The 15,755-nt window shown below is 40.4% G+C and overlaps 4 protein-coding genes across 4 annotated transcripts; 2 read left to right on the top strand and 2 right to left on the bottom strand.

Annotated features, from left to right (window-relative positions):
• Nucleotides 1–264: 264 nt before the first annotated feature.
• Nucleotides 265–4,671, top strand: LOC311042969 (tyrosinase-like; the record flags this gene model as incomplete). The annotated part of the gene is made up of 7 exons (XM_084054075.1): nucleotides 265–293; nucleotides 1,172–1,892; nucleotides 2,748–2,958; nucleotides 3,360–3,501; nucleotides 3,634–3,839; nucleotides 4,207–4,247; nucleotides 4,504–4,671. 7 exons carry the CDS (start codon nucleotides 265–267, stop codon nucleotides 4,669–4,671), a joined length of 1,518 nt encoding a protein of 505 aa, XP_083910201.1.
• A 59-nt stretch (nucleotides 4,672–4,730) lies between these two features.
• Nucleotides 4,731–7,181, bottom strand: txnl4b (thioredoxin-like 4B). Its single transcript, XM_084082184.1, has 3 exons — nucleotides 6,963–7,181; nucleotides 6,224–6,375; nucleotides 4,731–5,557 (listed from the first exon to the last, which is right to left on the bottom strand). Exons 1-3 carry the CDS (start codon nucleotides 7,092–7,094, stop codon nucleotides 5,392–5,394), a joined length of 450 nt encoding a protein of 149 aa, XP_083938310.1. The 5' UTR covers nucleotides 7,095–7,181; the 3' UTR covers nucleotides 4,731–5,391.
• A 698-nt stretch (nucleotides 7,182–7,879) lies between these two features.
• On the top strand, nucleotides 7,880–9,712 carry trmt10c (tRNA methyltransferase 10C, mitochondrial RNase P subunit; the record flags this gene model as incomplete). Its single annotated transcript, XM_084041687.1, has 1 exon — nucleotides 7,880–9,712. The coding sequence occupies exon 1, from the start codon at nucleotides 8,174–8,176 to the stop codon at nucleotides 9,710–9,712; it is 1,539 nt and encodes a 512-aa protein (XP_083897813.1). The 5' UTR covers nucleotides 7,880–8,173.
• A 1,798-nt stretch (nucleotides 9,713–11,510) lies between these two features.
• blzf1 (basic leucine zipper nuclear factor 1) lies at nucleotides 11,511–15,658 on the bottom strand. Its single transcript, XM_084042851.1, has 7 exons — nucleotides 15,556–15,658; nucleotides 14,412–14,488; nucleotides 13,619–14,076; nucleotides 12,630–12,829; nucleotides 12,261–12,389; nucleotides 11,924–12,146; nucleotides 11,511–11,703 (listed from the first exon to the last, which is right to left on the bottom strand). Exons 2-7 carry the CDS (start codon nucleotides 14,434–14,436, stop codon nucleotides 11,521–11,523), a joined length of 1,218 nt encoding a protein of 405 aa, XP_083898977.1. The 5' UTR covers nucleotides 14,437–14,488; nucleotides 15,556–15,658; the 3' UTR covers nucleotides 11,511–11,520.
• Between the last annotated feature and the right edge of the window lie 97 nt (nucleotides 15,659–15,755).

The raw sequence follows: 15,755 nt of genomic DNA, 5'->3' as shown, positions 1-15,755 counted from the left end.
TAAATCGGCTATTACATTTTTATTTATTCTTTAACTTTAAAAAAGTGCAACATTTTGAAACAGGGTCCCGGGGAACAAAATGTTTTCAGATGGGGGTCCTCCAGGACAAATACATATTAATTTGGAGGTACTTGACATTAAAATGTTTGAGAACCAAGCCCAAATAAGCAACTACACTTTAGAAACAAGCACAAAACACCGCAACCCACAACTACCAATATTTACAAGCAACTTTACAGAAAAACAAGCTTATAATAAGCAGACATGGCAACGCTGCTTCTTATCAACATCCGGTACGCTGGTTTGTGTTCTCCGTCTGACTACAAAGCAATGTTTTCAATAGTTCCCGTTGAAGCATTGATTGATTAATTGATTGAATACTTTATTTAGAAAGACATGGTAAAAGTACATGGAAGCACAATACAAGGTCCTCTGAACTGGATCGCTCATAAAAGCACTTGGCTTAAAATGAGATCCCCTTGCACTCAAATCATGATGACATTTAAGAAGACATACAAATATACACTACTATGCAGAAGGTCATACAATCAGCTTACAGGTTACTGTACTGTACTTACTGTACTAGATTGAATTTGGGGGTCAATATTTACAAGCTACTTTACAGAAAAGTAAAGTAACCTGTGGGTCAGGGAACCACTGCTCTAAAGGACAATGACCTACCCAGTTGAACTTTGGGATATTTTGGCTGTGTTGAGTGTTGAGTGTCTCCACAGACATCAGTTAATACTCTAGTCTAACTGACATTTTCAATACCATTTTCACTGACAATTTCAATATAGTTGTCTTGTATTTGAGAGTCAACGATGAATGCAATTATAATAATAATAACTAGGAACAGAAAGAGTGGAACGTGTCTGTGAATCTGTGTACCACACTAAGAAACAAGCTACGATATTTTGAACAAAGTGTTCCAAGTGCTAATATTCCAGGTACACAAACATTGCAAAATCAAGATGAACCCAGAAGCCTTTTGACAATTACGTCACTTCATATTTAAAAGGCATGACTGGGAAGCTGAAGTGGTTGCAGTGACTTCCCAGAGTCCCAAATGTAAGTGATCTGTCTCACTGTATTCTACTATGCTGCTGTCACATAACAGCAGAGTCCCTTTGTGGTCTTGGCTGTTTTCCATGCTGTGTCTGTTTCCAAGTGTCCTGGAGGCTCAATTTCCCCGGCCCTGCACCACTCCAGATGCCCTTGAGAGACGAGAGTGTTGCCCCCTGTGGAAAGGTTCCCCTTGTGGCTTCAACTCTGGGAGAGGAGTCTGTACACCACACCCCACTAAAGACCTCCCTAAACCAAACGACTATAGAGTTAACTGGCCCCGTGCTTTTTACGATTCGGTCTGCACATGCTGGGGGAACTTTGATGGATTTGACTGTGGACAATGTCTTCCTGGCTGGAAGGGACCACTCTGTCAGCAACGTCACTATGTGGAGAGGAAAGAAATAACAGATCTGACAGACCAGGAGAGGGACACCTTCCTCTCCAGGCTGCATATGGCCAAACATAGCCTTAGTGAGCGTTACATGATCCTTACCAGCAGTGACACCACTGTGGAGGGCAACTACGATTTTCAGACCACAAGTTTGTATGACCTGTATGTCTGGATGCACTACTATTCAGCTAAGAGCTACAGTGGCTCTGAAGACAATTCAGCACATAGGGGGCCTGCTTTCGGTTTCTGGCATCGGGTGTTCCTGCTCTTCATTGAGAGGGAGGTGAGGGAGCTCACTGGAGACTTGGACTTCTACATTCCCTACTGGGATTGGACCAGAACTGATCACTGTAATATCTGCAACAACCAGTACCTTGGGGGAGTTGGACCAGATGGGCGCATAGATGGAGCTTCGCCCTTCTCAAAGTGGAAGGTGAGACTGTGAGATGTGAGTATGTGTGACAGCCATATGAGCATTGAGACAAGCTGCAGTTCAATGAATCTAAGAAATATCATGATATATCCTTATAAGAAGAGAGAGCTATTCAGAACGTTTCATTATAATTCTCATGAGTCACCAGGCCTGGAATTTTAGGGGCAAGGCTACTTGGCCTGAGGGCACAAAGGCCAAATGCCAGGGCAGGAAGGTCACCAAATAAAACAAGATTTTAGTCCATTGAAGGAATCAATTTAATTTAAGGGTTAAGTACATTTTAAATGTAATATGTAGACTATATGCAGTGAAATAAATAAATTATGGTATTTACAATCTGATCCATGCTCAGCCCTGCACCAATCAAAGTCACTGGATTGGTTTAAAGATAGGGACTCAGGGGAGTTAAGAATTAAGAATCTCAACAAAAGACACTGGTGTCTACATGACAAGAAAGAGACACTGACTGGTGTCTACATTTTGACAAGAAAGAAACAGAGGAGAAAGTGGTACAGTCAGCTGGGGCATTACGGCCACTGTGGCCTCAGGGCATGCCATTTTTTGAGGGGCACATGGCCAAACTGAGGGGTAACGACAGCCATGGCCTTCGTGGTGTGGTAAATTAAGGCTTAACTATACTGCGGGTTACCAGGCCTAGCTGCTTAAAAGAAGTGTAGAAGACGGTGGCCTCCCTGAAATTCCTGTGAGTCACTAAGCTTTTTTCCCCATATTATGTTTACTTTCTCTTTCAAGGAATTATTTTACATTATACTTTGCTAAATGAAACTAATTATTTTCAAGACCCTTTCTCCTTCTAATGTCTATGCTGTATGCTCCTCTCTCTTCGCCACACAGACTATATGTCCATACCAGGAATCACTTGGTGTAATCTGCATTCAGTCTAATAACTCTGGACCTGAATATCTCATTCGCAACCCTGGCAAGGATCCAGAGTACCCAACACTTCCCACTGCTGAGGACGTCCAAAACATTATGTCAACAGAATCTTTTGACACCCCTCCATTTGGCAAAACGTCCAACAACAGCTTCCGAAACAAGCTTGAAGGTACATGGAACTAATGCATCTAATTTAATATTTGTTTAATAACTAGTGCATTATATTTAAGATTTCCTAATGAGCCAAATCTGTCATTATGAGTTCAACAATGTAATATTTTAATGACGTCTTCCACAACTTTGTGCCAGCATCTATGCACATCTGTCACAAAAGCTTTGTTTTAAACTCAGAGCCTATAGGTAATGTTAGTCATTCAATGTTACATTAAGGCTTGCGCCAACTACTTTAGTATAAGTCACAAAATAGAATTGTAATATATAGATTTAAATTATTATTGTATTTTTTAATTTAATTTTAACTTGATTTAATGAAAAGTAATTAAATATTTTTAAAGAAAAATATGTATAAATTATTTCAATATATTCATTGTTAGTATTGTCGCCCTCTAGGATTTGATATTCCTCGTGACTCCCGCCACCTGAACGCCTCTATGCACAACCTGATCCACAGATATCTGAATGGCACTATGACCCTTGTCCCTACTGCAGCCAATGATCCTATATTCATGCTCCATCACAGCTTTGTTGACAAGTAGGTTTGATTATTAGTTTACTAAGTAATCATTAACAGCAGAGCTAATGTTTTAAATGGTGGCAGTACATAAAAAACACTTAAAATGAATAACACTAATATTGATATGAATTCTGTTTGTTTGGGAGCCAGGCTTCTAGAGGACTGGATACAGGACCACAGTGATTATACCTATCCTGACAGCGATCAGGTCCCTCCAGCCCAGAGAGCCCAGGCCTACATGGCTCCCTTCTTCCCCCTCAGAGCAAATAGCATCTACCAAAGCAGGCCCACCAAGACCCTGGGATATTGGTACAAGGAACATAGCCTCAACAAGTTCAGAGCTGGGAAAATCACAAGTGAGACTGCAGGTAGATAAAGGTAGATTTGTTATGGAGTGCTGGTATAAGATGCTTTCTGCTAGTACGGGAGAGATAAAGCCTACATTTATTGGTCAAATCATGTATTTAGTATATGCTATTATTCACACTACAAATCTATTTCACTGTTGGCCTTTGTAGAAAAATCTGCAGGACATGACATCACATGGCTTTGGGCAGTTCTGGGCGTTATTGGTGTTGTGCTACTCTGTGTTGGCACGGTGGCTGCAGTGAAATCTAAAGGTATGAGTTTGTCTGTATCTCAATCTTGATGCGAAAGAATTATGAATTTGCAAAAGGTTACCATGCATATGAATGTCTAAATCCATTCTGGTGGGTTCTCTAGATAAAAGATCAGAAGACCAGAAACTGGACACAGAGAAAGATGTGAGCCATGACATTTTGATCATTTGTGATATGTTTATGTTGTATACACTGAGGTGTACTTAACTTTAGAAGCCTGTATATTCATTTGAGCAATAATGCTCAAATCAGGAGTATAATATTATAGATCATCTGACAAAAGAAATGGTTGCTATCATTAAGTTTGTATTTTCTTATCTACTTTTTCGTTAACCTCTGTTCTTTCTCATGTTATTTTTCACTCATTGTTTTAATATCGACTACCATATTTGCTCTACAGTTGAGCCAAAGGACCAATGCCCTGTATGCAGTCTGGGTTGAAGAGAGGAACAATGACAGATCAAGTTGTTCAGTAGCCTCTCAGGAGGCTACAGGTACAACTCCCACACCATCCTCAGAAATAGGACACACATTGGAGCACTCGGTGGATGTGGAAATACAGCTCTAGTCTGAAAAGGAACTTTACATGGTACAAAGTAAAAATAACACGGGTAAATCAGCCTCAGGTGCATTCTAATTTATCACTTTATTTCCATGGGAAACATAACAATATTTTATTCAAAAAGCAATTAAAAAGTTGAATAATGAATATGACTGCAGTAGATCCAAACACAAGACTTCCAAACTGACTGTTATATCAAGCATGCTTATAGGGAGTGACATGTGGCAAGGCAGTAAAGCTGCAAATTGGAAAAGCCTAAATGAATCCCTCTATTATTATAAAATAATACATGAAATAAAAACAAAATCCATATTTTAACATTTGACTCATACACATTTCTGAGCAATTTGGGTGAATAGGATTCTGCAGCACATTCTTTCATATGTAACATAATATGTGACAAGGACTGAAACATAATAAATCATATAGCCTTATCTATGCAGGCACCTAGCATGAGAGAACAGTCTGCATCTTGCTTCCTAGAGAATTAGGAAGTCAAAAGCAACATGCAGACAATGTTAGTCACAGTGTTATGTGGGAGCTAAATGTTTAACCACTTTAAACCTGCATCCCTATTTTGGGCAAAAATGTTCAAACATGTATCAAAAATGATAAGTATAAAATAGGGCTCAAGTGAGTTAAATTGGTTTTGTCAACAGATCATTATGATCAGCAGTCATATTATAGCAGTAATCTGTAACCTCACACAGTGATAAAAGGTCTTAACTAGATTCCATGGTAGAGGAGGTCAAATTTGGGAATATTTTGAGGATCAATAGGACTCTGGACAATCATCTTCCCCCTCATGGCTCCTCTGTATATGACCTCAATCAGATCCATGAAGTCCTGTTTGGTCTTAAAACTGCCCACAAATTTGGTGTGATCAGGTGAGCTGAGAGAAAAAAAAACTGTACATTAGGAGATGTTGGTGGAGAATTATGTGTGGAAAATGTACTGGAGTATGAACAATTGTTTCCAACAGTAACAGGAAGAGTGGGCACCAAGGAAGAGTGGGCACCTTGGCTATTCATTCCAAAATGTAAAAAACAAGAGTAATTGGAAAATGGTTTTAAGTAATGTTAAGTACACTGACAGGCGAAAGATCGCACTCAGAATGACATGATCAAAGTTTCTTTACTTCTATCCAACCTTCGAGAGAAGGCTGGATATCCGAAACGGTCATTGTCTGTTATGTTTTATGAGGACAACCACCAGAAGAGTCAGAGCGCAGTGGTAACAAAAACAATTGGTTTAAATTAAGTAATGTAAGTATACATGATTAGAACATACTTCAACATTCGACAATTAAGGCCTAATGTTTCTATAATTGCCCGTCATTGTGGGCATAAACAATAAGTTGAAGGGAACATTTAAGTCTGATAATGATGTACCATGCCTGTTAAAATCATCAAGACCATTTTACAAATTCAAAAATGTTTTTTTTTACATCCATTGCCACGTTACCAACTGGTATGTGAATTCTGACTACAAAGACTTCCATACATTTCAGAATCAAGCAGAAGTGAACAGAACATTTCCATTGCATCTTTGTTCTCACCCATAATCCACTTTCATATGCTGTCCATTGAAGAAGAAGACTGTGGAGGGGATGTAACTGATGTCGAAGTATCTGGTGTAGATGGGAGCTTTATCAACATCAACGATGTAGACTGATGCCATGTTACTCAAGTCATGAGCGGTTTTTGACAACTGGCAGAGGAAGAAGACAATAAATAAATAATGACAACAAAATGTCTTTGTTGAGCAGTGGTTGAAAAAGTACTCACATTTTTTACTCAAGTAAAAGTATCAATACTGCAATGTAAAAATACTACAATACCAAATGTACTTGAGTAAAAGTACAAAAGCATTGGTATCAAAATGTACTTAAAGTAAAAAAGTACTCATAATGCATTATGTCCAATTTCACACGTTTTCAAATGTATAAAAGTATTTTGATAATAGCTGATCTACAAGCTCACAATTCTGTAAATCAGCTATTATCAAATGGCCGAAATGTATATAGGGTTAAAGTGCAATGTATGTTTTGTATTAATAATCAAAATCTACAAAGTAACTAGTAACTACAGCTTTCAAATAATTGTAGTGGAGTAAAAGTACAATATTTGCCTCTGAGATGTAGTGGAGTAGAAGTAAAAGTACTGAAAATTGGAAATACTCGAGTAAAGTAAAAAAGAAATACCTCAAAATTGTACTTAAGTACAGTACTTGAGTAAATATACTTAGTTACTTTACACCACTGTTGTTGATATCCCAGACCACTGTAAGTGACTTACTATCTCGTCAAGCTGGAGACAAACGGAATCATCATCTCTCCCAAACCTCAAAACTAAAACCTTTTCCGCAACGCCCTTGATCACCTCATCTATGTCTTTTTTGCACGACAATTTGGGCAAAAATAAACTCATTTTCTAAATGAATAAAGAGTCATTAATCACACAGAAAGTCTAGTAAAGAGTAATCACACAGACACTGTTTCGTTCTCCAAAGGAGGAAACGCATACATAGAACTTGTGCACCAACTTTAAGTGTCCGTCTGGAAACCACCAATGATTATGCATAATTAAATGTGTGATTTTTTTGTCTTGTGATGTTTAAGGTTGATGCATTTAAAAGGATGTATATATATGCATAGTCTATTTTGTGGTGGTCTATAGTAAGATTATTTTCGAGCCCATTTCTCTATGCTCTAGTCTAGTCGTCACCGTTTATGGAGTTACATTTAACCGTTGCCATGTCGGCTTATTATAAGCGACTTTGGGCTTCTTTTTCTGTAAAATATTGGTATACCAGATCATAGTTATATCTATGTACCAGATTACCAGTTGCGGGTTGCGATTTGTTGTCTTGTCTCTAAAGTGTACTTGCTTATTTAGGCTTGCTTTCAAATATTTTAATTATTATTCAAACTAGTTGTTCTCAATATTTTTCATTAAACTGTTTTGTGCCAGCGAACATTTGTGTTGAATTGTTTAAAAAGATATTCAAAATATTCCACATTTTATTTCAACAGTCTTTGAAAATAGCAGATATATGCTTCATAGTGTGTGTGGTTTAAAGTGCTCATGTGGCCTACCGTAGCTTCTTTAGAGCTTGTTTTCCTACACCTGGTTGCTTATTTCTTTCACAAAACCTGGCAACACTGACTTCACTACGACATATTAAGATGTCACACACCATTGTACAACGTGACCTTCCACTAAACTCGCACGCAAACAAGCATGGATATTAAATAGGCGTAAAAAATCAACTTATACCTTTCCCTGTGCTTTCATACCGGGGTTTCTCGGATGCTACCGCAGCGAGTTCAATGTTCATCGCTCCTATTAACAACAAAAGAGTTGATAGTGCCAGTGAAACAGAAGAAAAACTGCGTCGTCTGCTCATGTTGGTGCGACAGGATCACACACACACACGTCATTTTACGTCAGACTGTCCAAAGGTGACATTATTGACTTAAATATTTACTTGCTTAAATCGTTTAGCCATGATACGGTTATTCTCCACGTCGGTTCTCTCTAAGCTGTGGAAACACCGTCTTCCTTTGCTAGCCACTGCTGTCAAGGAAGGAGCGACTAGACATCATGGCTGTACCTGTTCATCCGCTCAGTGGGTTCGATTATTCAGTGCTGGGTGTCCTGCGAGGAAAGATGTGACCCCAACACCACAACAGTCGGAGGAGAAAGAGCAAATAGATGTGAACGCATGGAAATCTCTCATGAGATCTCAAGTCACCGCAGATGAAAAGCAAGGAGACGCTGACCAGGGAGCAGAGGGTGGTGGGACTCCTGGAGGAACACCAGGTGATGCTGAAGAGGATTCCATCCTCGAGGCTACCCGCGAATTGGTCCTGATGTGGCGAGAGGCTGGGAAGTCTGTCCCAGCTCAGATGACTGATGAGGAGGTTCAGGAGCTGGCGAAGCTCACCACCAAGACTTCAAAGAAAAAGTATCTTAAATTCCTGGCCATAAAAGAGGGCGTCAAAAAGAGCCTTAAGGAAAAGAAGCAGAAGAAGCAGGCTGAATGGGCTGCCATGAAGGAGGATGAGGATGAGGAAGAGGATGGGGAAGGACAGCAACTGAAAAACACTTTCCTCCTCAAGTTCTGGAACCGCTCCCTGGACAAGGTGCTGGCCTGGAGAAGTGCCCAGGCCATGATTTTTGGCCAGCCACTGGTCTTTGATATGAGCTATGAGCAAAACATGACCTCGCGTGAGATCAGGAACGCGGTGAGTCAGCTGATGGAGGTGGAGGCGTGGAATCGTCGCGCTGTTGAGCCCTTCCATCTTCACTTCTGCAATTTGCAGCCAGACGGAGCCTACATGAAGGAGATTCAAAAACGCTATGGTGCCGAGGCCTGGGATCGCCTGCTAATGACCTCAACAAACCACCAGCATGTTGATGTCTTCCCCCGTGAACGTCTTGTGTACCTCACCGCTGACTCCCCTAACGTCCTCCGCACCATTGATCACTCCAAAGTCTACATTGTTGGAGCCCTTGTGGACCGCAGTATCCAGAAAGGCGTGTCGTTGGCCAATGCGAAGCGTCTGAATCTAGCCACAGCCCGACTACCACTCGATGAGTTTCTCCACTGGGACGTGGGGGCAAAGAACCTGACTTTGGACCAGATGATGCGTATCCTGCTGACACTTAAGGACACAGGGAAGTGGGAAGACGCTTTCTCGTTTGTGCCGATGAGGAAGCATGATGGATACCACCAACCAGAGAAATGGTTCTTGAAGGGGGGTTACAAGGATAGGAAGGCTTCTGGTGCCAAGGCGACACATAAGGTTTACAATGAGAAATCAGAAGCTAATAGAGGGGCAGCTGCCTACAGAATGAGGGATTCTGGGTTCACAGGCATTGTCAGAGAAAGGAATGAGGACAGAATTGCGATGAGCAAGAGGGCAGGATCAACTCAAGATAACAAATCAGCTGTAACCAGGCTACGGACATCATTAAGCGGACAGTTAGGACAGGCCAAAATGACAGGCAGGAACAAGAAAAACTGGTGGGACGAAAAGTGATCTCAACTGACATGTCTGTTTACATCCAGACTCAATGAAGGATGTGAGCCTGGCTTGGAATGTACAGGGAGATAAAATGTAAAATGTGGTTGCTCATTTTGAATTAAACCTTTTGTTATATTAAATAACTTGGCACTGAGTAAGTGTTGAATTATGTTCATATTCCTGTCAAAGATTTCAATGCTTCGTTTTCAGTTCAGGTGTTAAAATATGAAATAGATATTTTGAAAATAGAAACGTTTATTTTGGTCTCTGACATGATTTTGTTTTAATGCATACAAGAAAGATAAAAGCCTTAAAACATCTTTCTTTTGATTTCAAGTTTGAAACATGGGTACCACAATTGGGAACAGCATCTTAATAATCACCCAAAATACAATAGTGTGCAGTATGATTTCAGGAAATCTCAACAAATGGCAGATACAAGATTCAAAAAGTTAATCAAATCAAGGACACAGTATAGCAGTGCAAAACGCAAATACAGTAATATAAGCTCCTCATCCAGTATTCGTTAAATGTATGAAAGATATGAGTGGGTACTTTTGTATTGCTTATGATCTCTGCACTCCAAAACAATCACATCAAAGTATCCATTAAATATACTATCGTCTTGGTCTTGAATGCGAGAAAATGAAAATTGCTTTGAAAATGAATATAAGGCTTCGTCCACACGTACACGGGTATTTTCATAAACGTAGCTTTTTATATGCGTTTTGGGGGGTTCGTCCACACGCAAACGCGTTTTTGCTCCATGTAAACGCATCTTTTGGAAAACTCCTGCCACAGTGTAGATTTTTAAAAACTCCGGCTATGTGTTCCCGTGTGGACACGGTAAACAGAGTTTTTGCATGGGTCGTGTAACGTTTAGCCGTTGTCGTGTGGACAGAGAGATTTTTTTAAACAGGGCCGTGTAGACGCGGAGGTTTTCAAAAACGAAAACGAAATATCTGCGTTTATGAAAATACCCGTGTACGTGTGGACGAAGCCTAAATCTCATACCAACAAAAATATATAATAAATAAAAAAACTCAACCATAATTAAAGCCTAAACAATTATTTTCAAGAATACAATTCAATGTACAATACACAATTAAAATCACATCTAAAATGTAAATTATACTGTTCGAAATATTGCTATTATGGACCACATGTGACAATACCATGGTCTTTTTACTTGTGTATAGTTGTCTACACACACTGTAGTTGACCAATTGTACCACCACCAATTACCAGTCAATCCCTCAGGTATGTGGTAACAACGCATGATTGTTTCATGCTGGCATTTCACCTACTGTAGGTTAAAGTATTGTGCAGCCCAAGTACAGACCACTTTTGGAGTTCTACAAAGAGATAAATAATACAAATGCAGCAATGTTAATGAAACACAGCTTGCATGTCTTGTAACACTTGAACAAAAACCAAATAGCGCTTCCTGTTTAAATTATTAAAATAGCCCTCAAAAGGCCCCTTTTTCCATCAAAACCATTATGATGAAATGGAAGGCCACTACCATGTTTCATTCAAAAATACCATTCGAAACACAGGAAAATAATCAAATTGTTAGTAATCTCTGTCCTGCTGAACACTGAAATGTTTAACATCAGCCCCATGCTGGCATGGACACTGTAAACGTGTGCATGTGCGAGTGGCTGTCTTTTGGTGTTGACTGTAGTAATAATTACCTCACACAGAGAACCCATGCCGCCAAAAGAACATGATTTGTCAAATATAAATTGAACTGTGTTCAAAGCATTTGACATGAACTTTGACATGGATGACTGGAGGTTATGTAGCCCCTTCTTTGACCTCTACAGCACCAGGATGTCCCCAGTGCAACGTTCACAGCAGTTGAAGGTAATGTTCTCATAGCGGGTGTATGGGTGGAACCTGCCGATACTCTTCTTATTGTTCAGAAAGGTAGAAGGAGAAGAGTCACAGAGTGGGGACTCAACCTCCTCTGGACAAGAAGTAGGGTGTAAACTCTTCAGTACCTAGCATGGATTTGCAAGGGAGAGAGAACAAAGAGGAAAGATAAGACCTCTGGGTTATAGGAAGAATATGGTACATGGCAAAATCTCGAGTGTTAATTTAACTCAGAGTGAACAAATGGTTCCATCTGTACACTCTCAAATAGTTAAATTAACATTCAGGATTTTAGTGTGTCGCAATATATTTTGTTTAAAGTAGACAGTGTGCTGACTAATACCACACCTTCTCAGCCATCTTCTCAGCTGGTGTGTTGCACAATTCTGGGGGTGTGCTGCTGCCGCTCTTCACCACACTGTTGTTCAGTTTTCCCAGCAGGTGGGAGTTGATGGACTCAGCCAGCTTCTGGTTGGCTATAGCCAGCTCACCCGTGCTAAGGGACTGTGCACTGGGGTAGTAGGTTTGCTGTCTGCCCCACTGGAGGGACACTAAAAGCTGCTCAAGTGATCTGACAAATGGAATTGAAAGCATGTGAGGATACAAGGCCAACTGTGCTTACGCATATTGGTGCAAGACTGCCTTTTGTGGCAGTCCTATTTGAGTTCTGATACAGTGCACATACCTGTGTGTGAGCATCATGTCCCTATAGAACTCTTCTCTCTCTGACAGGAGGTCCTGAATAGCACCTTGGGCTTCTCTGGTCTGTCGTTGCAGGGCTGCTCTAGCATTGGTCAACTCCTCTGCCATGACTCTGGACAGACACGTTAAATTCAACTACTGGTATCCACTAAACACCATCATCGTATAATTGGTACTTTTATGTAGAATAATAGTGAACATTTATAATTTAAAAGTATTACAATCCCTTTCTCCCCATTTTTACGTCATCTACCCATTTCTATTTCTGAAATACACACACCTATCCCTACACAGTACAATCTCCACTTTTAATGCAACACTACAAATATTGCTGTCTATTCAAACTCTGTACCTGCTGGCCAGGAACTTGCTCCTCCAAACATCACATTGGATGCTCATACGTTCCAGTTGCTCAGCAGTGTGTGCCCAGTTCCTGCCCAAAGCTTCATTCTCCAAAATCAACTGGTTCTTCTCCCGTGACAGACGTTCAAAATGGTACTGCAGGTCATCACCCACTGAAGCCACCAGCAGCTTCTTTAGTTCACGATTCACCTAGAACAATGGAAGGTTTGAAAATATGACAGGTGAATGTCTCAGGCATGGATAAATACCACCAAGTGAATATACATTATACAAAATACAGGTCTGTTTGAGTCCAAACACCACTGAGGTGAACAGCGCCAAATTTCTTGTGCGCTCTGCCAGTAGGCCAAGGAAATAAATCCCGGAATATTTTACACGTATTATTGTGATTTTTTTACGCCGTGACTCTGAAAGAGGGTAGCTTTCTGTGTGTGTGTGAGACGTGTCTGTCTATGAGAGAGAATCTCTCAAACCAAAACCACTCGACCGATCAGTGTCAAATTTCTTATACATGTTGCCACTAGGCTAAAATAGAACCCCACAAATTTGTTTTCATGTGTTCTACACACTTTGTTTAATATTTCACTTTAAGTTTATGATGGAACTTAAAGGGCCTTGGACTGCACAGATTATGTATATAATACTGTATATGACGACATCATCAATACTGAATAAATGCAGGTGCTTAACCCTTTGTTGGTTGTTGATATACTGTATAAATCCATATTTACAAGACTGATGTCATGATTATGACGTCAGAGGTCCACAGGGATGCCTCATCGGTATTAGACCCCATCTTGTTCATTTTTACTGATGGTGGAGCTACTCTTTTAATTTCTATGCTGGCATTACTGAACACCGAACTAAGTACTTTAATTGATTGCTATATCTTTACATTTCAGTTAAATTGCTTTAATAGTGGGAATTCTGCTGAAATAAGACATTAATATAATCATAATAGCTTTATTGGGGTCTTACCTCTGTCTGGACACGAAGCTGATTGGAAAGGCCTTCTTTATCCTGCAGTAGCCTGCGTTCAGAGTTCTGTAACTTCTCTAACGCTCCTCTCCAGTCCTCCACCAGAGGCGGGTAGTGTGAAGGGTGTTCCTCAGCCTGCTGCCCAGCCTCCCCTTTGGACTCAGCAGCAGATACTACACGTCCATGGCGGCTAATAGCAGCACGTGGGACTACAATCCTCACAACCTCCAACTCCGTGCAGACCTCTCGGCTCACCTTGCCCAGATGAAGCACGCCTGGAGGCTGGGCAACCGTGTGAGCCGATCTTGAGACGCGTTTGGGACTCACCACCATCTTCTTCAGCAGGGGAATTACGGCAGGCTCTGGGGGAAGTGTATCCGTGACAATCTCGACTGCGACTGGTGGTTTATCCGTTTCCATCCCATCACCAGGGCCCCTGACAGGCACATGGGCAGAATCTGGAAGAGGGGACAAAGCGCAGAGTCTTCTCAGGATAATTATCTTTACTCCACAGCGGTCTACACTCTCACTCTCAAAATCAAACTGGATCAAGAGGAATTCAAATTCCTGCTCACTCACCTCCCCATCAATGGTATTGTGAGCACAAGACACGGGAAAGAGAATAAAAGGTATGGAAGACATGGCTACTGAAAAGTCTTCAGAGACTGTTTTGGCTAGAGTTTTATCAGAACTTCTCATCAGTGTGCTGTGAGCCTGTGACTGGCTGAGCAGTTATGGAGGAATGTAAACACAAAGTGTTTGTGTGGTGTTTCAAATACTGTATATTACATACCTCTTACAGCTACTGCAGTAGTCATGATGGAAGTGTCTTAGAGTAGCGAGAAAGTCGTGTCAGTCGTTCTCTTTTCCCTAAAAAATAATAGAAATGTACATTTGTGTATGAACGGTTTGTCCCAAAGCCAGCAGACACCAACACAGACTATGATATGGTCCTGTCATCTAGATGTCAAATCTGGAGCTGAGAGACAAACAAGTAACTCCTCAACAACAAACAAACTGTACGGTCATTAACACAACAAAGAGAATGGCAACAATAACAACAACAATGCACATCAGAGTTGCTTTCTTCCAAACATCCAAATATTGACTTTAACGACACTTTCAGTGATACCGACGGGTTGTTGCAAGAATGTTGCAAGTATCATGCTTCAAATCTGAGGACCAAAGGTCCTTCCATGGTAGTGGTGTAAATTTGATTGTTATTACAAAACATACATTAACCACTTCAGCCCTATATACATTTTGGCCATTTGAAAATAACCGATCTAAACGCTCAGCTTGTAGATCTGCTATTTTCAAAGGCTTTTTACACATTTGAAAACTTGTGATGTACCGTTTGTACTTTTACTCAAGTACATTTTGAATTCCGGATTTAGTATTGATTAATTGAATACTTTATTAACAGTTTGCAAAGACAAGCACAGGGAATCACAGTTCAATACAAGGTCTGCTATTTTAAACCCAAGAAAGCCTATGGCTTATTTCTATTGGGGTCTTTTGTACTCAATTCAACGAAACATTTAATGACAGACAAATGTACACTACTATGCAAAAACATCATATAAACGAGTAGAAATCAAAAATAAAAATATGTACAGAGTAACAGCATTTCTACATTACGGTATGATACTTTTACTTAAGTAAGAATGTTTTCCCACCACTGTACTTTGGTGATACAGACGGATTGTTAAAAGAAAGCACCAAGTATTGCACTAGCTTCATATCTGAGGACCAAAGGTCCATCCATTGACCACAGCGTCGACGCTGTTGCTGTGAATTCAACCATTCATTACAGTTTATGGACCAGCTAGCAACAAACAAGATGCATTTGTAAATGGTAACACACACTGCCAAATCCTTTGAGTTTCGATAATAAGCTAATAATACGGAGAAAGGATAAGCTGACAAAAACATACCGACAGAGAGTGCGTCCTGATGTCAACAACACAACTGGTGCTTTTAGTCAGCTTATTGTTCACTGGGTTTATTTGGTGTTGCCGTCGCCATCTTGTATCCAGTCCGTCTGTCCGTCCGGACCGGATGTTGTTGGCCAAAACCCCGACAGTTCCGGTGGACTGAGGTAAAAAAAAAAAAAAAAAAAAGACCCCGTACCATA

The sequence above is a fragment of the Gymnoscopelus microlampas genome, assembly GCF_963454915.1.
Source record: "Gymnoscopelus microlampas genome assembly, chromosome: 1".
Lineage (NCBI taxonomy): Eukaryota > Metazoa > Chordata > Actinopteri > Myctophiformes > Myctophidae > Gymnoscopelus > Gymnoscopelus microlampas.
The sequence above is the reverse complement of the archived record's forward strand: the minus strand, read 5'-3'. Positions and strand labels throughout refer to the sequence as shown.